Raw genomic sequence first — 27,067 nt, 5'->3', positions numbered from 1 at the left:
AATGTCGTTTGTGGTGGGCTAGAAATCCAAAGATCGTCTTTGAAAAGCTGCATTGGCTTTAGCATAGGTGGACAAGATGATTCAAGTTCCATACTTTAATTTTAGACATTTTGAACCTTATTTGCTGAGCATGGTGTCAAATATGATATAAAAAATAGGAGTCAATAGTAGTACATTACATGAATATAGGAGTCACTATTACATACACTCTCACAAATTTCTCCCAACTGTTTAGAGTTCCATGCATGTGGTTTTCAATACTAAAGTCCACCAATAGTGTTAGACATGCACAAAAAGAAAAGGTTGTTCAAATGTTAAGCAGAGATCATTTAACAAATAAAGAAATAGAAAATACATGAAGGCGTATAAGGGATTGATAAAGGATTACTTTGCTACCAATGAACGGTGATGAATCTTAGTCCTTATTAAAAGCATATTGATGGGAGCGACACAAACCTCAAATGTTGTAATAAGGCTGACTAAATATATGATCAACATTAGCAAGGGGGGAATCTACAACTAGGTAGAACTACTCTCCATCAAAATCCAAGAATTCCTCTCCTTGACACATAAGGGATTCCATATGCAACAACATGCTATAGCATTTTTTTTGGATGCAATTAACACATAAGTACTATCTTTAGCAGATATAGATTATGACTCCACTTGACCATCTATATTCAAGTGGAGATCTTTGTGTATTTCGATAGTGGATGGGAAAGAGACAAGTAAAGATTAGTCATACCTCTAGAAAACAGAAAAAAATACAAGCCAAGTCATCTTCGAAGAAGAAGAAGAGCCCATAAAAAAAGGGGACAATTAAGGTGATGAGAAAGCCAAAATAGGGGAAACAACTATACTTCTTTCTCCCCCTACAACACCAGTTGAGTTATCCAAGGAAGCATCCCAACATATTGATGAGTGGCTAACTTATTGAAGGCTCCTTTTAATGTTGTAGAGTACCCTCCAATGAGCCCTACGCCTGATTCAAAGGAGCCTCTTTGAAAACTCCTAACATTTTCAGCCAAAAAAGGTCCCACAAAACAACATGATCATATGGATAATGTATTTCCAGTACAATCTCAACTAAATAGCCCACATCCCATGAAGATGATGTGATTTCCTCATTTCCATTCAGATCTCAAAAGCCCAATCGAGTTGATCCACTTTGCACTATCCAACAATGCATTCAAGATTTGGAACCTATGGCACAAATAATGTGCGTAGTAGGAGAAATTGCATGGATAATAGATAGTGTCATTCTCCCCTAACTTTAAAACAGGCCCATAATATTCAACAGTTTGTTCAAGGAGAGAGTAATAATGAATTCATTAAACATTTTTACTTCTCATGGGTGGTCAACTACAAAATTATCAGAGATGATAGATAACCTTATCTTGGCGGTTCTACCTGGAAATAACTCAAATCCTTATACTAAATTGAATATAGATCTTGGTACCTTTATCATATGCTGCAAACTGACATGGCAGCCCGACATTACTCTCAAAGATGAAATTGATGAATCGGTATGCACTTCACAAAACTTATGGATGGGCCTTGAAGATCAAAGGCTCAAATTTCAAGCCCAACTTACTATGTTGGAGAGAAATAAATCAACCGAAAAGGACCGAGAGGTTACAGAGCTACAAGTTGCAAAAGGTAAGGCCAAATCTCAACTACTGAAAGCAGTGCAAACAATCAAAGGTTGTAGGAAGTGAAAACTACTTGCCATTCACCAACTAAAGCAAAGAGCAGACGAAGTCTATAAGTTATGCACGATCGTTTCCACCAGTCAACTTCCTCTTCTTCCATTTCTAATCTTTTAGTACCTCCAGGCATGTCTCCTTCCCGTGCCCCTTAGTAATGTCATTCATTTTGTTTCCTAGTTGTCTAGAAGACAACTTTTCTCGGGAGGAGACTGATGTTTAGCATATTTTAGTCTTAATTATGTTTTACTCAAGGTTTATTCTTAACGAATATGTTAATGCTAGCTGCCAATGGATGTGGTTACTTGGCAACCATGGGGGGGGCTTATATAGATCTCTTGTAGTCAAGGAAGAAATCACATGTTTTGAATTGCTCCCTGAACTATAGTCTTGTATTAGAGCGTACATGAAATGAATAAAAGCAATTGATGATGTTATTTTGCAACTCTTGGTATGAATCGTTTGTGTTAAATCCATTTACTTTGCAATAGACGGTTGTTTAACAATTGAGTAGCAAACATACTTAAGCTACAAAGGGCATATTGTGCTTTTTGCAAATTATGTTTCTTTGGAACAAATTGTTATTGAAATTACATACATCACCATCTATAGGGCATTCTAGTTTCTTAGAAACATATGAAAGAGAAAAAAAGAACAAACTTTTGGGTTGGCATCAAGCATGACAAACAATTTGTTATGTGATACATGTCAACATTATAAAGGAAAAATTATTAGGAGTTTGGGCACTCTATAGTCATCACCCATCCTAGGACCCAAACAAAGCATGGACAAACATTTCCATGGATTTAATTGAGGAGTTGCCCAAGTTGAGTGGCAAATCAATGATTTTTGGGATGGTTGATTATCTCTCTAAGTATGCTCATTTTCATTCATTGGCCAATCCTTGTGAAGCGTCTACCATTGCAAAATCCTTCATTGACAAAATCATCCATCTATATGGCATGCCCACTTCCATTGTCTATGACCATGATCCCACCTTCACTAGTAACTTTGAGCAAGAGCCATTTAAGCTACAAGGACCGCAATTGAAAATGAGCTTGGCATATCACCTACAAATTGATGGTCAAAGTAAAATAGTCAACACTTGGAGACCTATTTATGTTACTATGATTCAAAGCAACAAAGTCACTAGGTTAAGTAGCTATTGTTATGAAGTTTTCACACATCACCCCATTGCAAATGGGGACCCTCAATTTTTCGCTTTCTAGGTTAGTTGTCTTAGCTTAGCCGTTGGTTGTTGTCGAGTCTTTGCTATTGGCCTTTTATTTGTAGTTGCTCAGGAGCTGATCAAGTCTCTCTTTAGGATAAAGTGAGGTACGACACTTTCTTTGCCCTCCAAAGAATTCGACCTACCTTCCATCATTACCAGTGGATGCCCAAGCCTGATCGCTTCCCTTCCACATCTTCATCATTCATCCCTCTCCACCTCACCTTCCTAACATTTCATCCATAAACCTCTCCTTCCATCTCACCCCACTACCTACCTTTCTATCTTCATCTACACTTTCTTCCACCCATCCCCATATCCTAACCCACTTCACCTACATAACCTCCATCCTATCCCTTAACCTTTTTACCTCCCATCCCTTACTACCTCATATTTCCCAACTTCCATCCTACATTCTAACCCCCCTACCCCTATCCTATCCTAACTCCTTCCATAACCCCTTATAGCTCCCACATCATCCTATCCTATATTCCCCAACACCCACTCCTCCTTATATCCTAAATTCCCTTTTTCTTTCCTAAACCCCATCCCATTCTAGCCTACACCCCTTTTACCCTTCCACTACCCCTTATACCTCCCACTCCACTTTACTCCCCAACATATCCCAGCTCCTTTTCATTACCCCTTATACCTCCCACATCCTTATTACCCTACCCCACCGTAGCACACTCTACCTCACATCTCCCACATCCATACCCCTTAATGTCTCCCTTTCCCCCAACATCCTCTTCTTCCCTTCCTCACGTGGCACTTTCCCTACCATTCTTCACTTCCACATCCCACTTCACCTCACATTCTTCTCCCTCTCTACCGTATCATTGTTTGGGCCCACAAACTTTAAAAGATGGAAATTTTATAAGTCTTCACATGCATTGCCACATCATTGCTGGGGCCCCACCAAACTCTAAGGTGAAGGAAAAAGTTTTGAAGGCATATTTTTGAAAAAAAAAAAACATCCACCTCACCATTTCCTTGCAAGGTGTGGAGTTAATGATAAGGTTGTCCCTTAAACAAAACATTTCGGCTTTAAATTCAAATAAAGTAAATCAAAGCAAATCCAAAATCAGATTATAAAAGAGCAGACTGTTCCAGTTACAGCAGCAAGGAAAGGTCCAAACAATTATTTCACATAAGGTGCAGGTTCAAGTTTCTTCTGTCAATCTTGAGTGATGACAGACAGAGATGGGTGCATACTTATTACAAAGAAGAATCAGATTTAGAACAAGACGTTGAAGGAGATCAAGTTTCCAGCAAATTGATAGCAGAATAAAGGTAATTCAAGGGTGAATTTGTTCAGGGAGGCCTACCTGGCATAAGGCAATTCAAATCATTCCAAAGCAGAAGGATAGCTAAGTACGAAGCTGAACATACAAATTAGAATTCAAAGGCAAGTATTGAATAAGGGAGAGGCCAATCAAGGAGGAGTTTCTTCCAGGAAACGATAGGGCATTCATGCCCAGATTTGAGCACTTTGTTTCATCATTTTTTGACTGTTGCAAGATTTCTATAATTTCCAAGGTATGAGAGAACAATCAAGATGCTATGAGAAACAACTAAATTACATACAAATCTGAGTGGATTTCATTATCAACATCATCAGTTCCAGATTTTCAAACATCATGGAAAGGGTTAGAGAAACAATTGTTATGAATTGTTTATATGACGAAATTTGTTTTACAACCTCCTTTTGAAAAGTGATTTCATAAAAAGTTATTTTAAATGCAAGATTATGAACTAACGTTTTCATTGTCACAATTTTGTTCTTGCATTCACAATCATGATTCATAAGTGTTTCTCAACAATGCAATGAAAACTAGCTCAACCGCTTGGAGATCTTCACAGGGCAAGTGATCAAAATCTGATCAAAGATAAAATACAAATGAACACAAAAACGCCGATCAGGCTTCCTTGTGCAAACCAAATAGTGATGACCAACTAAGTTGTCAAGTGCAAATGACATGCTAGAGGCCGGTTTGATTAATTGGAAAAGAGAAACTTAAGTTTGATCAATCAGATCAACTTCTACAAATCAAGCCATTAAAACCGATTGGTCTTGATAAGGTGAGATAATCGAAATTTGATCAACTAAACTTGTCAATGCAAATGGACATGAAACCGCTGCTTAGCAAGCTGTCAACAAAGCAATCAAATTTTGATCAGGTCCGATCAACTCATACAAAGGAAGATCAAAATGGCGATGGTGCTAATGAGAGTTAGCATGCCGGAATTGATATTAGTGCAATTCAAGGGTAAAATACCGCACAAGTGTGGTAGTACAAATGAACAAGAACATACTGATCAAGTTTGTAAGTACAATTGAAGATCCAAATGTCGATCAAGATCTTGAAGTACAAATGAGAAGGTGCAAATGCTGATCAAGATCTTGAAGTACAAATGAGAAGGTAAATGCCGATCAAGGTTTCAAGTCCAAACGAGGGAGAAAATGCCGCCAAAGTTGCTAAGTGCAAATAAACATTAAAATGCCAATCAAGATCTTGAAGTACAAATGAAGATAAAAATCCCGTTTCTATAAGGTTTGAGATTGATGAAATAAAGTTGAGGTGAATGAAACTTGAAATCAATTTGGTACAAAGGAACCTCAAAATTCCGCCCTATCAAGTTTTAATTTGATAGGAAAAAGGAGGTATAAACAAAATGCAAAATGAGTGAGGTACAAATGAAGCTTGAAATAGCGCCCATACGAGTTTAGATTTGATGAAGTGATAATGGTACGAATGAAATATAAGACGATTTTGGTACAAATGAAAGTTAAATGACTGATTGAGTTAAGGAATTTCACAAAGGCAAAGTCATGATGCAATTGAAATCCTGAAGTGCAAATGAACAAGGAAATACCGATTTGCTTATGCAAATAAAGCTCATAAAGATGAAAATGATCTGGTGCAAATGAGAGGGTAAATGCCGACTAGGCTATACAAATGAAAGCCTAAATACCGACATCCTAATGTCAAGTCAGCTAGCAATTTAAATGATGTAAAGCGCTCAGCAAAAGGGTGAAATAAAACATTTTATTTGAGAAGAAAGTCGGCATATAAAATGAAGTACAACCCTTAGCATCCAACTTCTATATAAAGGAGATGATCCATTACATTTTGAACATCATTCAAGCAATTAGAATTCTGATCAATGCATCAAGGCACGACGAAATAGACCTAAAGAGTGATCTATCAGCACTAGAATCATCATTTGATCATATAAAATCAGAGCACATAAGGATAGGTAAAGATAATATGTACTTTATGATGTTCGATATCTTCTTGTTTGTCTTGCAAGTAAAAGCAAAGGGGCAAGTCTGATCGTAGGAAAGACTAAGGAAGAAATCAAGGATTCCACAACATGAAGTCAAGAACGACACCAAGGAATGACAAGATTAAGATCAACCATCATCATCACATTGAGCAAACTGAATAATGTTGAGTATCAAGAGATATTACTCAATACTCATTCATGATGATGAATCAAATCTACAAGTGCAAATTGAGGTGTCTCCTAGTCATCACTCAACCAATCAAGAGGCTCCACGTTAGCATGTCCAAATGCAATGTTGAGTATCAAGAGATATTACTCAATACTCATTCATAATGATGAATCAAATCTACAAGTGCAAATTGAGGTGTCTCCTAGTCATCACTCAACCAATCAAGAGGCTCCACGTTAGCATGTCCAAATGCAATGCACCTGATTCATCCTATGGAGACACAAACTTTGAGATACCTAACCCCATTTTCTATTGGTTCACATTCAATATTGAACCTAAATGTAATTTTTTCATTGGCCAGAATGGAGTTTGTTTTAACAAACACTAATTAGGGTTTCTATCATGTAATCTCAGCCATTGATTGTGAATCAATCTGAGCTATTCATTGTAAAGAGCTATCTATATAAGGCTCAGTTTTTCTAATTTGTAAAGAGTTAATAGAATGATAGCAAGACAGCAAGAGTAGAAGAATAGATAGAAGATAGTTAGCAGTTAGAATAGAAATTAGATTAGGTGAAGGCAAAGATTGTTACCAAAATCTTGTTATAAAGAGCATAAAATTTCATTGAAGCTATGGTGAATTAATGTGTCATTTCAACAAGTTGCATGGTCTCTAATTCTCAATTCAATTTGCTTTCATGTTGTTTAGATGAATGAAGGAACCTTGTGTATGATCAATGGTGAAATTCATATATCCATACCACTAGCAATTTGTTGATTGTAAGTTTGCCTTGTGTGGTCAACTGGAATCTTTGAATAAGCTTAACTTCAATTGCTATTCACAGTTTGGTATGCATCACCTTGATGGTATCCTTGATGTTGATAGTGATTTGAACAACATTTTTGCTTTCCTTAGAAGATCGCACTAAGCTTTGTGGAGTTGGTGCTTTGCATGTCAAAGGAAGGCTTAGTCGAGTTTCACCAAAGATTGTCCATCGTTCTTACATTCTTAGGATTAGATTAACTTCTCAAACCCTATCTCTTTTGCCATTTTATTTTCCAAGCAAGTAGTTAAAATCTAAGTTCTAACGACATCCAAATATTCAACGTAAGTCCCCTTGGATTACCAGCAATCACATCAACCAATTGAGCTTATCCACGAGTCAAGACCTGACAGTAGAAACCTTGGAGTTGTCTCATTTGATCGCGAAGCATGGCATTTGAGAGACTTTATTCAAGAGAGGATAAGATACCTTGGTATTTTATTCTGTGTTTGATTGTGCTAAAAAGCACATCAACAGCTACCTCCTGTCAAATGGTGGTATAATAATTATTACCATTTGACAACCAAGATGCACGAAATGAAGTTGTTTAGACCAACCACTACCATCTCCCACATCGTACCTTCTAGGTAATTCCAAGGCTCAAACCATCTATTCAAATCTCAGTTGCCAAGAAGATCTACTCTAAACTCTCAAGGACAACTTGATCTTGGCTCATAACCGTATGAAACAAGCTAATCAACACAATTTTGTGTGCACATTCCTCAAGAGAACATGGTATTTTTGTGCCTCCAACCATATAAACAAACACTCTTAAAGCTCAACGGTAGTCAAAAGTTAGCACAAAAATTCTCTGAAACTTTTTTAAGTGATAAAACGGGGTTGCATTGTCACATAAAACTGAACCTATCTATGTCTCCCAAGCTACACATCCTATTTTCCATGTGCGTTATTTAAAGGTCCTTGGACAACATGTTCATATTCAATCAACAATGCCAAAATTGGACAGCAAAGGTTCCATCATCCTCCAACTTGAAGCTATTTTGGACAAGAATTCACATGACCTTCGTAGCCCCATCATTACAAATGTTTTGTATTATGGAAAGGCTTGCAATTGAAAGATGAGACTTGAGAACCAACTACAATTTCCACAACTCAAGCCTTGAAGACAATGTTTTTTGGAGGAGAAGCTTTATGTCCTAACCTTCTATTATTATTATGAGCATTGAAATAATCATATTTTAGTTAATTAGTTAATATTGCATTATGAGGATTTATCCCACATGCATCACATGAAGTTATAATAATGTAGTGATTAAAAACGTGAAATTTCCACAATCAATGATATTAGTATAGTAAAACTTCTGTATTTTGACTGTGTAGCATTTTTTATCATCTATATTTTGGATGATACTTCATGATCCATCAGTAGGATGAGTTAGAGCTTGAGAAGAAAATGATTTGAAGCGTAGATGATAAAAAATGCTACATAGTCAAAATCCAAAAGTTTTACTATACTAATAGTGTAATGAGTTTATCAAGTATGGATTTATCCCACACATGTTGTAGCACATGAGTCACTTCTTGTGATGCTTATATACTGGTGTTATAAAGAGGAGAGGAGCATCTTGCAACATATTTTGTATCAAAGTTTCTACTTTTAAGGAGGTTGAACCCTTGAAGAGACCCACAATACATTGTATTTGATTCCTGGATATAAACATATTTGCAGCTTTTATCTATGTTCATTGAGCATCTTGTTCTTTTCACATGATATTTCGGTTTGATCATCTCTTGCAAATAAAATCATAACAAACTACCAAATAACTGATGCTGATTTTTAACAAATGTGAGCTAAAATTTTAATAACAACATCCATAGGGTATAGATGAGGGATTACATTCTGCTATCTTGACTTTCTCCAAAAGATTTTTGGCATATCTGGTTTGAAAGATAATTATCCCAGAATAAGTTGCCAAAACTCTACATCTAAGCAGTAGTGTAAGAGGTCCCACTCTGTCATGTCAAAATTTGAGCATAAATCTGATTTTACTTGCTGAATAGCAGCGGCCCCACTACTGGTGATAGCTAAATCATTAATATAGACAAAGAGACTAGAAATGTCACCAACATCGCATTTGACATAGAAATTTTATACATCTTCTAAATTCAAAATCTTGTAAGCACAGATTGATTCTAAAGTTCCTAGCTTGTGGAACTTGTCTAAGTCTATAAAGAGAATTGACCAACCTACAAGCACTACATGTTTCAAGCCTAGCACCTAGAAACCTTCTAGCTATACCATATAGACCTCCCCATTCAATAATACACTCTTCACATCCATTTAATACACTTTCCATCCAAGAATGGGTTGCAATAGAGATTACTAACCAGAAAGTGATAATTTTTGCAGTCATCGTCAATCCCTTCTTCCTATGAATGGCCTTTGGAAACAACACAAACCTTATATTTATCTAAAGTAGCATCTGCCTTACATTTCACCTGATAAACATGTTGGCATCCAATGGGCTACTTTCTTCAAGGCAGCTCAGATATGATTCTTCGTCGAGGTGTCATGCCAAACCTTCATGGTTGCTTCCCACTCTGGTACACCTTCTGCTTCAATAATGTTTGTTGACTCATCACTAGGAATAAGATCAATTAGAGAGCAAAATGTACTTGCTCCTTGAAACCAACAATCTGTTTTCTCCAACCCTTTGAATCATGCATTATCATCTTTCCAGGCATCCTGAAACACAATCTAATACCACATAAGTCTTCTCTAGGGTTAAGGTTGACACATTGGAGAAGAACTGCTTTAAGTATCACATTGATCTAAACCAGGCAACTGAGACTGATATGGGGTTGCGGATCTAGTATCATTAACCTGCTGTGTACACCAATAGAACTCAATAATCCTAGTGTCATTGAATCAAGATCTAACAGGAAAACAACACTAGTACTAGTACCAATCATATCAATGGATGTTGTAGACCATTCAATGCTACCTAAAGAAACTAGAAGAGAATGGCTCAGTTTCCTTTATTTGAACATTCCTGATAACTAAGACTCTGTTAATATTAACATTAATGACTCTGCTAATACTATCATTGGAAGCTGGAACTTATAAATTGAACACTCTTAGTGTTCTCTATTCTGTCAATGATGTAAACATCAACCTGGTACATTATGGGTTTGTTCAGACTTGGTTTGTTGATAAGCTAGTAACGTGTCTTTGGAGTATTGTTGTAATCTAGTAACTGAGACTAGTAACTGCTTTAAGTATCACCTTGATCTAAACCAGGCAACTGAGACTGATATGGGGTTGGGGATCTAGTATCATTAACCTGCTGTGTACACCAATAGAACTCAATAATCCTAGTGTCATTGAATCAAGATCTAACAAGAAAACAACACTGGTACTAGTACCAAGCATACCAATGGATGTTGTAGACCATTCAATGCTACCTAAAGAAACTAGAAGAGAATGGCTCAGTTTCCTTTATTTGAACATTCTTGATAACTATGAGTTAAAAGTATGTTGGCTTATTTGATAATCATGCCTACTACAGAAAATGTACAGGCGCACTTTTCAAATTTTACTATAAAATTTAACATCATCATGCAAGGGATGTACACTGAAAATTATACTTCAGTTGAAAGTTATTAACTGTCAATTGCAAAATACCCAACATACTCCAAAAATAACAATAATATATTTACTGCTCTGAAGGAATTATCCAATACTGAGAATGCATAAACAGCTTCCCATGTTTTGACTGTCCAAGTTTGAATAGTGTACTCTTAAGTCTAACAGATCAAAGGAAGGTGACATAACACTGTAAACTATGATAGATTGAATTTTAGAACCCAACTTTAAAATCCAATAAAGACAGCCTGGATCAAAAACCCTTGACCAACAAATATCTAATAATAAGTACGCACGTTTGTGATAAAAATACTAAACACAAAGTAGGGTTCATTATGGTTGCAGAGCCATCGCAATTTAGTTGGATGCTAGCAGCTCAAACTTGAGTAAATGTTTTGATTTTCAAGTCCATTAGTCATTTTTGCCATGTCTCAATTTGACGGATGGGAATTTATTTTAAAGGTCTAGAGGTGGAGCTATGATAATATCCTTTTGCACCACAGCATAAAAATTATATAAGAGCGTATGGATAACAGCTCAAATAGCAGAAAGACAAAATAGGAGGTAAAAGCTTCAAGATATAAATTCAAAGATGTCAAAACATATGGAAAATAATTACTGCTTTAATTTATTAAGTCTTAGTCTAGATGGCAATCGATCATATACTAACAATTGAAGTACTGCATATCTCAAGGATAATAACCAATAAGATATATAGAATATGTCAGCAGAAGATATCATTAAACATGCCTTTTGAAGTTGTGGAATAGCATGTCATTTGGAGGCTGATTTCCATGTGTATACCTAATTTGTGGGATCATTCCACTGGGAGGGATTTATTTTATGAGACTTGTGAATAATCAGCATGAATTGGGTTGGAGTGATGGTGCGCACAACCATTGCCTAGAGAATAGTGGCTTTTAAAGCTGGTCTTTCATCCACAAATTTCAGCTCTAATAGATGCATTTAAAAAAGATGTTAATTATCTTGGTTTGGTGCTAAGGGGGGCATGTTGGCCCTAGTTACCTGATTTAAAAAAGGAAGTCTACATGGACACCAATTAAATATTAGGTAGATGATGTATCACTACCACAGTTGTATTGTTCTCTGTCATTATCATTCATATGTTCATGAAGATTAAACCCAAAAAAATAAAGTATAAGACTCAAGCATACCTATGTATCTCTTTCAGCCATTTATCAATACAGATTAGATGAAATTCATGATGGCATGGCAGCACCCTCATGTGGTCTCCTTCTTCATAATCCATAAGACATATGTAGCACCTAAAATAATAAACAACAAAGAATAAAATCAGGAGAACTCACTAATAATACATAAACCGTGTATTCAATAAATGTGAGTATACAAAAAGATCAAACACTTACTAATAATACATAAACCATGTATTCAATAAATGTGAGTATACAAAGATCGTCTGCTCTTCGTCCTTGTTTATGCTTAGAGATAATATATATATATATATGGAGAGAGAGAGAGAGATCCTTTTCTCCCTTTGAAGTCAGATGCAGGTTTGTTCTGCGCTTTCTTTGTCAGTATTACTTTGGCTAGGTTTCTTAAATTAGTCTATGGCTGTCATGGCCCTAGACTGGGATATGCTTTGTTTACTTAGATTCGGCAGATCTTACTAGCTAAATCTTTCTTTGGGTCTTTTTTACCTCAATTTGCTCTGTTTTCTGTTGATAAGAATTGGTCAGGTTGGCTCGAGAGTAATATGATCTTTTATGAGCAATCTTTTGGTGCGTTTTCACATTGGAAAGCTATGGATAATGTTTCTATTTAGATAAAACAGGGGAATTCAACAAGTCTGGTTACAGTTGCATTTACTTTCTGATTCAGACTTGTCAAACAATATGCAGGAGGAATGCGTAGTTTGTTTTGGTAATTTGGTTTTGCAGGATTCAGGTGGAGGTATTCGACATGTTTTATTCAGAACTGCCCCATCCCATCATTATCAAAATATTGCACTGTTGCAGTTAAATTTTGCAACCATCATCGCTGGAATTAGTATGATGTGTTTGATAGGAATTATCAAATGTATTGTTCTGGAATGGCAATTGGTCACTTATTGTATTTTATCTGATGATTTCCAGGAAATTTATTCCTTGGGCAAGACCGGAGGTTTTCTTCGCCCGATTCTTTCCTACTGGTGCCCACACTGAATCGGGTTGTAAACTTTATATAATTTCATCCAATTAATATAATTATTCGGCCAAAGGCCCATTATCTATCAAAAAAAAAATATGAGTATACAAAGATCATCATCAAACACTACCCAAGCGTCTAGCATTTCCAATGGCCACATAACTCTTCAAATGGCTCAAAACCAGACATATTGAACCAAACAAATCCCTTAGGTTAGCATATTGACTGACTCCATATGTTCATGAATACTTGGTAGTGCTACAGTGATAGAAAGGGACCTCTTGAAAGGACTTTTACATCACAACAAGGGACTAGTCAGCTGACCCTGACTTTAGTCACTAAACATCCAAACAAGGGATTAAATGAAGGAGAAACCATTTTAAGTTGACAAAAGAAAACTCTTCTCTTTATTTAATTATTTTATTGATTGCAGGGCACTTATCAAATAAATCCTACACTAAAGATAGTACAGCCGGCTACGAGAGGAGAACAACCATGGGGGAAGAAAAATATCGACCATAAAGGAGATCCAGAGAATTGCATTTGGACTCGTGAGTTATCTGTCCCAACACAAATTGACAGATATCAAATAATCAAGTGTTCAGCAAAAGGATTGACAGTCACCTAGTAGTATAGATCGACCAAAACTAGCAGGATCTTGAGAAAATTTAACTTTAAGTCAAAGACTCAAAAATAATCTCCAGCTAAGAATTTCAAAATAGCCATATATTTCATCAAAATACCTATTTCTATTTTTCTATAATAATTACCTAATATTGCTAAAATATTGGATTATAGATACCTTCACAATCACATAAAGTTTTGTTTGCAAGATAACTTACTGTGCAGGTTCCTCATTCGTAACAATTTCGTGTTCTTTGTATATCCGTACTGGCATGGATTCAACAACATAATCTGGAGCTGGGAATGGTCCAAGAGAAACAGCAGAGGCTCGTGAAGATAAAGCCATTGACTGACTATGGATTTCATCCAGAACCTGACTCATAATAAAGATCAATTATTCAGTGAGGCATTGAGTCTTATGTCAATAAATTATCTCAACCTAAAGATCCACACAGTGGAAAGTCTTAAACTGCTTCTTCTGTCATCCATTAAAAAGTAAGTATTTCCATACCTCAAATAAAGCTTCTGCCAGCATCATAATTCTTGAGAGGCTTGTCCTGGTATTTGACTCATCAGTCCGTCCAACAATTTGACAAGTGCAGCGTGCTGTATGATGTTGACCACCCAAAATACATGATCTCTCGTGTCCAGCTAAATTTCCAAAATTATTGCTAAGGTTTTGCAATGCCCGGACCTATATAGCAATGAGACAACATAACAAAGAACAATTATATCATCAAAAATAAACTACTGCAATGGAAAAGAAACAGATACAGCTACTATTACATACCTGTGATCTAGCCCGCCGCCTTCTATCTTCTAGAAGTAAACTTCTCTGTTCTGCAAAGTTCCGACTGTCAACAATTGCATCTTGATTTATTTGATAAATCTCATCACTGCGCCTTCGATTATCACTAAGAGATCTAAGTGTACGAAAAAACTGATCCTGTCCAGTAGCTACTTGGGTTCCAACTTGTCGATGTGAGGAACTCCTCCTTAACGACTCCCACAGCCTTCTTCCATTATGGCGTCTTATTTCTCTATCCACTGAATCTCTATCTAGCATGGTAAACAAGCCTTCAGCTGATTCTTGCCTAAGTGTTCTATCCCGCATATGACCACCGCTATTAGTTCTTCTGATACTCACATTCCTGTCAATATGGTCTGCTGTCCCATATCTGCCCTGAATTCGTCTTGTTTCCCTAGAGTCCAATCTCATTGATGAAGAACGCCTTAACATTACAACATTCTGGTCGCTATTGTTCGACATCGCTTGCCCTGAACTCATGTAATCATTTTGTGCCATAGTGGAAGATTCAGAAAATGTGTCTCTCCAATCTGTGGCATTTATAAAAAGGCCAGCAGATTGGCATTGCCTTGTTTGAACTGAATGAATTCTATGATGTCTAGATCTAGTTTCAGATGCAGTACAGAACCCATTCTCCTGCATTTGCTGTGTAGTTGTGTCATTTTGTAAATGACCCACACTAAACCCTTGATTTACTTCAACACTAGTGCGTTGCTGTCTTAGTCTCCTTGCAAAGACAGAGTATTCTTCTAATGACCCTGAACGTGGAGTCCTCCTTGATTGGAAGGTAGAATGATCTGCATTATTGCTGGGAATATTTAAGCAGTAGTTATTCTGATAGTATTTAGTAAACTTACTTCTTGTTGAAATCTCATTATCAATGCTAGTTGAAGTTCTCAATTCAGGAGCTATGCTATCTCGAACTGTGCTACTACTGGCACTAGATATTGGTTTACAATGTCTTCCTCGTCTTCTTCCATTGTAATCTGCTGAAGAAATAGACTCATATAAGTCACGAGATCCAGAAGCTTTCACATTTTCAGTGTTTGATTGCTTCCCAGAATTAGTCTCTTGTTGACCATGAGCTCTAGTTGCAGGTCCTACGGGCCTTCTGCATTTCCTATCCTGCATAATAGAGTTCTGACATGTAGAACAAAATAAACAAATAAATAACATAAATTGCAATATGCAAACTAAAAGAAGAAACTGAATTTTTGGTCCATCTCTTAAGACTTTGCCTACAAAAGCATTTTGCCAAAGAAAAAAAGATTGTTTCATAATTGGAAAAACCCTGTAGAGACAAACCCAGTGAGAATTACTCATCATAAGATCAAAAAGAGCTACAACGATGTGTATTAACTATTAATTAAATAAAAAAGGTATTAGCCTGCACGAGTGGCGGAGTTGGCTCGGGCTATGGGTTTTCTCCCCATTGGTCTCGGGTTCAACTCCAAGGCTCAGGTTTGCCCAATGCACGTGGCTTGCAGGAGGCTGCGTACATCCCTAGAGGACTAGTCTCACCTCAGCTTGCCCCTTCTTGGTCCCAACTTGGCAGTAAGCAAGCCCAAGGTAAGGCAGGTTGGGCGCTGGGCTGGGTCGCGGGGATACCTCTAAAGTTGAAAAAAAAAGGTATTAAAAGAGGGGATTATTAGCTTCAGTATAGTCAGGAAAAATTATGTGGCCTATGGAAAATTGCTGAATTGTCATAAATTTTAGTACATGCAGGTTGGAAAGAAGCCTAATATAAATAGAACGTTTCAACTTCAACCTAAGAAAAATCTAATATTGCATTTTGTTTTTGGCTTTCGTAACAGAAATAAATATTGCAACGCCAAAATAATAAACCCTATCTATTTCACTACTAAGAGTCACTCATTGGTTGAGATTAAGTAAATATAGCCTTATTCACATAAGAAAGCCTGTTTCTAGAAAATCATTGGCTCCATATGGCATTAGCGCATCCCTTTTCAACCATTTTTATTATGTTCATTGTTAGTACTTGCAAATGAGTATTTTTTAAAAACCTGTTCAATATACTAGCACATTTTGGTAAAGACTTGGTGTAAGATACATGTTTTCAGAAAATCATCAATTCCTTCAAATCACATTCTTCCCATTCTTTTTCAGGTTCGTAGATATGTATTTCTATTTAGCATCTATACATTGGCATTTTAATAAGCCCATGTCATACTACTAGGTACCCAAAAAATAATAGAGACTTGGTGTTAGTTTTGGTAGTCATTGCCATTTCTTCAACCAAACTAACTACTTGTTGAAAGAACCTCATTTCTATAATCATCTCCACGAATGAGTAATTTTCTACACCCGCCTTTACATCAGGAATGGAATACTCAATTTTATCACAGAAAAAAAAAGATTAAATGTGTTGACCAATCAATTTTTTTAGTACTAGCTGAAGTCCTGTAAACATTAGCATAAACACATAGAAACAAATCTCGTACAAAGACAACATACTCTAGATCTCCGAGACCAAAAACTGAAATGCTGTTGCACTCAATTATGCTCTGAAAAAATATGAAACCATCTTCTATCAGATGTTCTGCACAACATATTAACACATTCAAAATTATTAGGTCAAATACTCAGAAACTTGAGGTACCTCTGCAACAGTTTAGATTATCTGCGACCTGATGAAATTCATACAAAATTTCCATATGTCCAGCAAACCGAACAACTCAGGGAAGGTGGTTTTATGATTTCAGTCCCATTGATATGCTTAATTCTACACTAATTATACAGATTCAGTGCATCTGCCATGCTTTTTGGCCAACTGTTTCACAGAGGTCTAAATTTAAATTCTGAGTTGTGCACACATTGTAGGCCCTGCCAGGATTGATAGATTTGAATGGGATGCAGAATCTGGGGCTGGAACTCTATTGGTGTATGGAGTTCGTCAAAATTTATTATTCTGCTCCTTAAATCCTTTGATGGACTAGCTACAAAAGTCCCTGTAATTTTAACTCACAGATATGAAATAAGACTCCCCATTTAACCATTATCGATTACACAAGTAGTACATCAAACATGAATCAATGCCCTCAAAACTTAATTTGCACCAAATCTATGTGGCTAATTCTGAAATAATGCAGAAGCAGAACTTTCTTTAACTATTATTCAATTAGATTTCTTAAGATAAAAACGATTTACAACCAACCCCATTTATAATCTTGACAAAAGAACTTTCTTTAACTATTATTCAATTAGGTTTCTTAAGAGAAAAATAATTTATAGCCAACCCCATTTATAATCTTCACAAAAGACATCCCCGTTGCAACAGATGAAATTATATCAGGAATATTAGTTATTGGTGAGAAACTCATATAGTCTAAGCTGGATTTACATGGTGCTCCATGATGGTACATGTAAGAATTTAAAAATCAATAAACAAAACTAAAGATCCTACAGACCATTTTGAATAAATAAATGCTAAATAAAACCCAATTTGAGTGTTCACTGAAACTCACCGATGAATTGTCAGCTAATTCTGGGAATGGACCAAAACATGTGGACTGAAACAAATGCCGTCTTCCACCTCTTTGCCGTGGATTCCCTTCTTTAGATATTGACGATACAGCTGCATTCCTACTATTGCCAGATCCCATTGTCAAATTCCCACAAAATATTGCTTCGGCAATAAAGGAACCTTAATGCCTTCAACCTAGTAATCAGTCCTTACAAATACTGCATTGACCTAGTTTCCCAACAAATGTAAACTCAGATACTTAATGCTTTTGAAACTGCCCGGTGAGCTACAAATGAAACGCAGATTATTATTAAATCTGTGCTTCCTGGCAGAAGTATAGGACTACAATGAAAAATATAAATTGGCCAATTTGAGAAACTTAATCCCTGAGCATCCTAATGGCTCCTTTTTTTAGCTTTGTGTTTTTCTAAAGCTTTATACAGCAAATGTAACTCCGTATAACCTGGATCATAACTGTATCAACCCCAGTGAATTACTTGGGTTTAATGAAGTTTCTGCATCAGCCCAACTCAAAAACTGGTCTGCTAAATTTTTTGCCTTAACAGCTCAAGAGAACGACAACAATATAATGCAACTTCTGCATTGACCCAAACGAATAACGAAGTTGCTATAAAATTCCTGCATTGTTCCAAGTGAACAATGTATGCATGACAAGATGTCTCCATGTTGAGAAATCTGGAAGAAAGCTCCCTACTTTAACAGCTGCATTAGACCGAGACCAGATGAATATCTGAGCCACAATGAGATTTTCTTGCATGGGAAAATGCAAATTGAAATTTTTGCTTTGTAACATGGGTTATCCTAATCTCTGAATGAACACAGAAGAACTGCAGACCCATGACAAAAAAATTCACCCTGTTGAGATAATACCCATGTCAGAAATGGCACAGATTATGAATCCGAGTCAACCTACTCTTGAAGCATTTGCTCAGGGAAAACCCAAATCCGGCTTCCATAGTTTTGAGCAGCAAACTGACCCTTGAAGCGACGCTACAAAAAAGCAATGGGGAAAATTTAAGTCTTAGTTTAAAATGCCCGTACCCATTTAACAAATAAAGAGCAATGCAGGAGAATACGAGAGCCGTTACTCAGCCTCACATACTCTCTGTCAACATCACAGGCAACCATAATCAATCATTTGACTGAAATCTGCAGAAGTCCCGGGAAAGGCAACGCAGCATTCATTGCATGAGCAATCAATAAAACATTTCCACATTCATGTACATACACAACTTACCATGTCATGGTGATTTCCAAATGCTCTACAGCAGCCTGATAAGTTCACAATGCATCAGTCCATCAAACAGATCCTCGACAATTCATAAATAATTTTCTATATTTTTTTCCAATAAAGAGGGATTATAAACAATCTGATGGGATTTGAGGGATCATAAACAATTGAGAAACCTAGTTTAATATGTAATGGTCTTGTTTGTTTATGCTTCTGGCTTGTTCCCTCAAACAAGCCAATAATTACATGCAGAGTTGATGATGCAATAAATGGGTGTGCTGATGCAGTGCTGTATTTACAGTGCAGCCATCACATGAGGGTGTCTGAGACATGCATTAGCAAATGCCTACACAGGACAAATAGAGAGTAGATTTGCTATGAGTTGAATGTGATGTGGACATGCAGGGAGACAGATAAGACAGGATAAAATGTGGGGTTGTTGGGTGGGCAAATTTTATGTTAGAAATCATGAAAGGTCATGGCACATGGTAGGGGAGAGTAAGTTGGACTTTGAATGCCACTCACATGGTGGGACTTTGCAGGTAAGGCTCTCTCCATCTATCCAACATTCCGAATGCACGTACTTGGGGGTTTTGAAAAAGTTGAGGACAAGTAAGCAGCACGATATGGGGGGTGCAAACTGCAAAATCTCTCCATAGTAATAGATGTTGATACTTTAGTCGAGCAGATATTATGTCAAACTCAAGATACGTCAGATGTAAATCAATAGATTGCAATTTAGAAAGCATCCAATGACAACATTAAGACTGAGGAAAACCCATGATAGGCCACTCTTACTTGCATCCGTTCGACGTCTGGCGATTTCAACCAATCTCGAGAATGCCCATACACCCTTTCTAATGCTTTCATGGGTGACATTTGCTAGTAAAGTTACCACCTTTTATTGGATGGGAATACCTAAAGTCTAGCAATACCATTCAAAAGTTTTGAATATGTCTATAATATTAGTATAGCTATATTTAAAAAAAATATTGTAAAACATGCTCATAGATATTAAATTTTAAAACTTAAAAATTTGTTTTTTAAATAATTAATAAAAAAAATTGAAAAATGCTTTTGTACTACCTTTTTTGTTTTAAATGTTTTAAAATCTTTGAAAAAATGGAATGCATTTGTAAGACTTGTTGTTTGTTAATCTTACATGAATAAGAAAGGTCATTGACATTGTAAAGTTATGCCTATCGACATAACTATCAATGTAATAAAGATTTATGTCCTTATCAATAAGTATTATAAATATATAAATGTATATATGAGCAAACAATCAATAATATGCATGTGAATTTTATACTGAAATTACCAGATGTCAAAGAAATGATTAAATGCAAAGAATACGTATTTAAAGATAGTGAAACTAATATGAGGCATGCAGATAGCATGTTGAGAGCCAAATATACGAAGGCATATTGTCAGTTGATTGATTGATGTGATTGGAGTATGTGTGTTTAAGTTCACCATCGAGTGTTTAATGGTGCCACATGGCCCAGAAATGGAAATGACAATGAGAGCGACTACATGCGCGGTATTAAATAAGTACCATGTACTATGCAACAAAAAGAGAAATATTTTGCATGTTGGGGTGTGTCCTCTTATGATACATGCTCCTAACTAATCTAATGGTTCAACTAAAGATAGCAGTTTCTACATGTACACAAAATCAAGTCCCAATTGAAAATAGATTCCATAGGTCCCTAGTGTTTATGATGGTGCATGCTCCTTAGTACTACTTGAAAAATGAATGTTGATAATATGCATGTAATGTGTGCTTGTGAGAGAAAGGAAAAACAGAAAAAATTGTGATGGAATGGTTGCAAGTGACCCAATTGGATCATCTACAATAGATGTGTGAAATGAGAGTGATTCTTCTGGTGATGGGGTAGTGTAATCAGATGGACTAGATGAGATGGGTGATACGAGTGGTGAGATGATTTTTTGTTGAAGGTGAAGCAAAAACTCATGTCTATTTTGGGGCTTCTTATACAACTTAATTTGATACCTATTCACCATCAAGGAGAAATGACTAGGTTAATTGTGGCAAGCTAAATAGCTCCATTTGGAAATATCGGTTGAATCTCATAGGGACCTAACCAACTTGTTGTTAGGACTAAGGTGTCATCTACCTCATAAATCCTATAACATGGTTTCAACATCCTTGAAACGTTCCCTAAGGCACTTAGGATGTATTGGGAAAATAATTTGTAATATTTAATTTTCGTCATTATTTGTAATACATTCATAAGGGGTGATGGGTTCCATTAGCAGTGGTAAACGTGGGTTGTGAACACAATTATTTAATATTATTTCCCCCACTTATGGATGTCTATAATAAGATATTTAATGAATTAAGGAAGTGGAAAAAGAGTGTCCTTTGTGATTCTCCAAGTGGGAGCATGTAAGAGGCAACAAGTGTCTCTTGGTATTTAGTCATTTTTTACATTTTTAATGTAATGTTTATCTTGCAAGAATGGGTGCCTAAGTTAGAGGGAAAGTATTGGAAGCTAAATCAGTGTCTTTTTTAGTTCTATGGAGGCATTCCAAGGGTTGTGGTCATGAGGAATGAAGAGACTCCTTTGGGAACCCTTACTGGTGATTTTGGAGCTCTTGTCATTCTATAAATTTAGCCTTTGGGTATAGATTTTATATGTAACAGTTGAATGTAGATTTCTTTGTAGAAACAAATGAAAAATGGGAGGCATAAGGAGGTTGTTCACACATACATAAGTTTTTCTATGGTGAAGGAAAAGAGGAAAATGGAATTGATTATATTGTAAGCATATTTACTATTGATAATGTAAGTTTGTCCTCTCTTTGTGGTGGAGTTTTTTTCCTGCAAGGGTTTCTCCATGTAAATCATGTGTTATGTGTTGATTTTATGTTGTTGATTTATGCCTTATTCTTTCTATCTTATGCTAATATTATTAATCATTATTTATTGTTGTTATAAGCTCACATAAGATAGGTTTATTAAGCATAGTTTATAGGCTAATTTTTGGCATCATTAAGAAGAAGGATCTAATCTTTGTTTTCCAAAATTTTAAGGAAACTTATTTTTAGATTTGCATTAGTTTCATATTTCATGTTGTAGTCATCCAAGCCTTGTATCTCATCGCTTGATTAATTTATTAGATAGAGATTAGTCTTCGCAATCTTTGGTAATGAACCTATTTATTTCCCAACACTTGTTTGAAGCTTCTCTTATGGTCCCTATATATGGAATCAAATAACATACCTAATCACCTTCTTTGAATTCTTTTGTCTTCATAAGATGATCATACTACTTGCTTCTTTGCTTTTGTATGATTTTAGCATGTTGAAGTGCCTTCATTCTTATTTCATCCAATGCATTCAACTAGTGTAGATGATCTTATTGTACTTGATTGAGGTCCATATCCAATTCTACTACTATACAAAGTGTCTTGTATTCTAATTCTATTTGTAAGACCACATTTTTGTCATAAACTTGTTCATAGGGTGTGAACCTTGTTGTAGTTCTCCATGTTGTCCTATATGCCCAAATTGCTTTAGGCAGTTTGGCAGCCCAATCCCTTCTTTGAGGTTGAAAAATATTTGTTAGTAGTGCTCCTAACTCAATTGCATATGCTTGATGAACTGATAGATTCTATATCAAGTAACCTACTTTCCTAGAGAGGTATTTGTTGATATATTTTGCTACCTAACTCTATGTTCTAATGCCCACGCAGGTAACAATCTAAATAGACAGTTGAGATAGGTATGATGACATTCTATACCTACTCTTTGCTTATTTTACAATGCGCAACTACCTTCCATTGATAGACAATGAATCAAATCAAAGCTTTATTTTAACCAAAAAGCAATGGAAATGTGTAACTTTTAACCAGAAAGTTTTAAAGGATCACTAATGCTTCAAATTTTCAAAATAACAAAGAAAACTAAATCTTTCAATAGATTCTCACTCTCATCTCAAAGGATGATGGGGATTAGAAGAGAAGATGTAACATCTTCATAATTAAAACAACCACTACTATCAACATCCATATAAAGGTAGATATTTCACAACAATGGATTAATGAATAGATTTCAATCACTTAGATACACAACAACAAAAATACCAAAATAGCTACACATTCAACATAAGAAGAATGATATCCATACACCAAAGCACAAAGTCTCTAATCTTGGGAAACCATTTGAATAATTTACATTGAAGAATATCCAAGTAAATCAAAACAAGTTTAAAACAGAATATCTACTTCTAACAACACAAAGTTTGCCAAAAGATCCTATACGCATATTGGCTTCTAACATTTATAGCCAAATTTAGCATAACCATTTAAAACCATAACGGCTTCAAAAAAATAGTTGATTTAAAAAAAGTCTTCAAAACAAGATTTAAAATAAATGGCTCTGCGGAGACAATGGTTTAAGATGCATAACAAATTAAAGCATAAAGAAAATTAATCTAAGAGAGTAACGCTAGCTTCTTCCACCATGTCTCTTGTAGATAGCCCCTCTTCTCTCTCCACATTTGCTAGTGATTCATGGGCTTCTTGATCCACTTGATCTGTCTGCCCAACTTGTGTCTTCATCTTCTTCTTTTAGGCCCTGAATCTCAAGATGATTGGGGACAACATGTCAGCATTTAGAGTACCAGTGATGTTAACTGATTCTCCACCATTTGATATTTTGATCTGACTCTACTATTCTTCCTAGTATATCCTTGACACTATCTTTGGCAGTACTAAGAAAAAGCATTTCATCTTTTGTTGTTCCAAGGATACAACCCCTACATTTGCCACTAAAAATTCTTCATCAATTCTTTTTCTGAAATCCCTCTTCACAGTGTTCATTTCCTGTAATTCCTCCCCACCCTCTCTTAAAATGTTTATCCCCAATGTGAAGAAATCACTCCTCAAATCCTTAAGGTCTATTGAATGTTGGGTGATAGCTTTAATAATTTCACCTTCCAAATCTTCGAGCACATTCAACTTCCAATCCAATATTTTTTTTCCAGTTTGTAGAATTATTTTCTACAGGATTAACGATAATTTTCTCAATTATCAAGAGGTTGTGAGGCATCTTTGCGATTTCTTCTAACTCCTTAAAAATTGTTTCCAAGCAATTCCTATTTCCCTTTTCACACTCTTCAAATCAACAGGAATGATGTTCAATTTTTTTGTGAGCAAGGTGCATGCCCGTGAACTATTTTCAAGTAAAATTGTGCCATCTAGAACAACTTTCCTTGCCCATGCATCAAATACCATGAGAAATCACACTTTTCTAATGAAAATCTAGGTTTCCAACCTCTTCCTTTGTCAACATACCCTCCTCCATTGTCTAGCGAATCCACATCTTCTCATTCTAATATGGTATTACAACAAGATAATCTTTTGTTTGATCTTCTTTACACCGATTTAATCTCTCTTCTTTGGCCTAAAAGAAGGAAACATAGACAACATCTTGAAAATTCTTCATTTTGCAAGTATCATCAAATTCATGGCCATTCTACTAATGAGTGTCACGCTTTGAAAAAAATATACAACATTATATTGATTTAGGTATCATAAAAGTAACACATGACAATGAATGGTGTATTTCTCATAATCATTCCAAGTAACATTCAAGTTCCTATAATGTTGCTCCTCACTAAGTGACATTGTTAGCTTACCTATTGGGGGCTCATTGTCATTAATGGTGGTACAATTTTAGGTGCAATCATACTTAGTGAGAAAGATAATAATCTATTTATTCTTGTCTATATGCCTAGGGGGCAAGAATAATTTTCTATCTCTTTCCTCTTTCTTGAGATTCACTTTTTCCTTTATGGGTTGCATTTTTCATAACATGATATCCTTTCTTGCATAGAATTATCCTTCATGTGAGTACATGTGTATTCCTTGGTTAGGAAAGGTATTCTTTGTTTGAAATGGTATGCCTCTTATGAATAATCTCTCTTTGGAAGTTGTGTGATTATCCTCTTAATCCCTATGCTTAGAGGGCATTGATTTATCCTATCCTTTCTGGGGATCCACTTTTACTTTGTTGAGTGGTGTTTTCTTGTGATATGATGTCATTCTTTGTGTGAAGTTGTTGTTTTCTCAAGAATTATCTTTTATGCAAGAGGTGTGTATCCTTGACTAAAACTTCTTATGCACTCGGCAATGTATGTCTATTATAAACAAACCCCTCACATTGGGTCAAGAGTGTGTCATCCTTCATCAAGAATCCCTTTACCTAGCAATAGAAGGAAGGTAGATATTCTTGTTCTCCTTCCCTTCTTTTGGTAGAAGATGCTATGTTTGTTCAAGAAACACCTCTTGGAGGTAGATGTCTTTTGAACAAAGATCTCTTCTCCTCCAAGGATCCTCTTTAAACTTGTTGCAAGATATCTCTTTTTCAACTATCTTATCCTTGCTTGAAGAGTATTCCCTTTTTGGCTTAGATTTATGAACATTGTTGCTTAAATGGATATCATCTTGGTGTTGAAAGTTGGGTATCCTTGTTTCTATCTTCATTAATACATCAACATAGGGCTATGTTGACATCTTAAGGGGGGGCATACATATCGCCCTCTTTGTACTATATTGTACTATATTTTTGCATGTCTTAAACAGGGTGTTCATTCTCGAAACAAGAGAAAACAAACTCTTACATGAGATGCTTCATGCCCAAAACCAGACACACCCCTTGGAATTTTTTATTATATGTCTTACACAAGTCATTCCATGCTTGAAACGAGAGAAAACAAACTCTTATACGGGATGCTTAACACCTGAAACTAGACATCACTTGCACACACGCATGAGGATGAGGGAAACTAGAAAAACATAGATAGACTCTTCCTACTCTCCTCCCCAACATGGATCGCCTAGAAAAACACATCTATAATCTGTATCTATGTCCTCTTTCATTCTTCTCATGGATCAACTAGAAAAACACATCTAGAATGTGTATATATGCTTCTTGCTTTCCTCCCATGAGCTCATAGCTTTGTTATTTGTAGTCCATGGATGACACATGATTATGCTCTTTTATGTGATCACTTGTATTCTTGAGATGGTATTTTTTCAAGAATGATATTAGTGGTTGAGACATTTTGATATCGAGGTCTCTTCGGATAGTTGACTTGAGGTCTTTTTTTTTTTTTGGTTTTTAGCTTTTGCATGTTGTGTGTCCTTTGCCTTTTGCCTCTTTGTCTTTGTTTGTCTTTGTTTGCTTTTGGTTTTTTGTATTGTTTTGTGTGACCTTGCATACGATTGAGTGAGTACTTAGTTCCTTGAAATTAGTGATGTCTTATACTCCTTGTGATTATGCTCCTAATTGCTCCTCTCTTTCATCTTTTTTGTCTACTTTACCACAAGTATTTGCATAAGATCGTATTTCCATTAAAGTGGGGGCTAAATGTAGCATTGTAAATTGTCATAGACCAATTTACACCTCATGTTTGTCCCCCTACTTTACCATATTCCCTCCTCATCTCCTATCTAGGTCTGTTTTGTGCTAATTCTCCAGTTTTGATGCCATGTACACCCACTAATTGGTTTCTTGGAGGGGTGTTCTTCTCCATGGGGCTTAATGATGGTCCCTAGTCGAGAAGTACTAGAATGTTTGTGCCATTTTCCTCAAACCAGAGCGCCTTCACCCTAGTCTCTCTTAGTTGGGCCCTATTTTGAAATGGGGCAAGTGTCTTATATCTTGGTGGGAATTCAATTCTATGGCTCCACATGACCGTTGGAAGTCTGCCTAATCGGTAAATGAGATAGATACCCCTATATATAGACATTTGATCAGCCTAATTTCACCCCAACTCATTATCTCACAATAATCGAACAATCTTGCATCTATGAAGCATTCATTATCAAGCATTTTTAGAGATATTCAAGGCTACATATTCTTCATTCAACCATT

The 27,067-nt window shown here is 36.0% G+C and overlaps 1 protein-coding gene across 2 annotated transcripts in view; it reads right to left on the bottom strand.

Moving 5' to 3' along the window:
- LOC131066679 (uncharacterized) overlaps positions 1-19,921 on the bottom strand; it is a 46,954-nt gene extending 27,033 nt beyond the window's left edge. The window contains exons 1-6 of one of the 2 annotated variants that reach the window (XM_058001506.2): positions 19,166-19,914; positions 17,909-18,918; positions 14,406-15,563; positions 14,127-14,309; positions 13,834-13,988; positions 12,001-12,111 (exon numbers count right to left, since the gene is read on the bottom strand). In XM_058001506.2, the coding sequence (XP_057857489.1) occupies positions 12,001-12,111; positions 13,834-13,988; positions 14,127-14,309; positions 14,406-15,563; positions 17,909-18,046 (1,745 nt within the window). In that variant the 5' untranslated portion in view covers positions 18,047-18,918; positions 19,166-19,914. Of the gene's footprint in view, positions 1-12,000; positions 12,112-13,833; positions 13,989-14,126; positions 14,310-14,405; positions 15,564-17,908 lie in introns of both variants that reach the window. The other variant, XM_058001507.2, reaches the window with a different exon arrangement.
- Between the last annotated feature and the right edge of the window lie 7,146 nt (positions 19,922-27,067).

This window comes from Cryptomeria japonica, chromosome 3, assembly GCF_030272615.1.
Source record: "Cryptomeria japonica chromosome 3, Sugi_1.0, whole genome shotgun sequence".
Classification (NCBI taxonomy): Eukaryota; Viridiplantae; Streptophyta; class Pinopsida; order Cupressales; family Cupressaceae; genus Cryptomeria; species Cryptomeria japonica.
The sequence above is the reverse complement of the archived record's forward strand: the minus strand, read 5'-3'. Positions and strand labels throughout refer to the sequence as shown.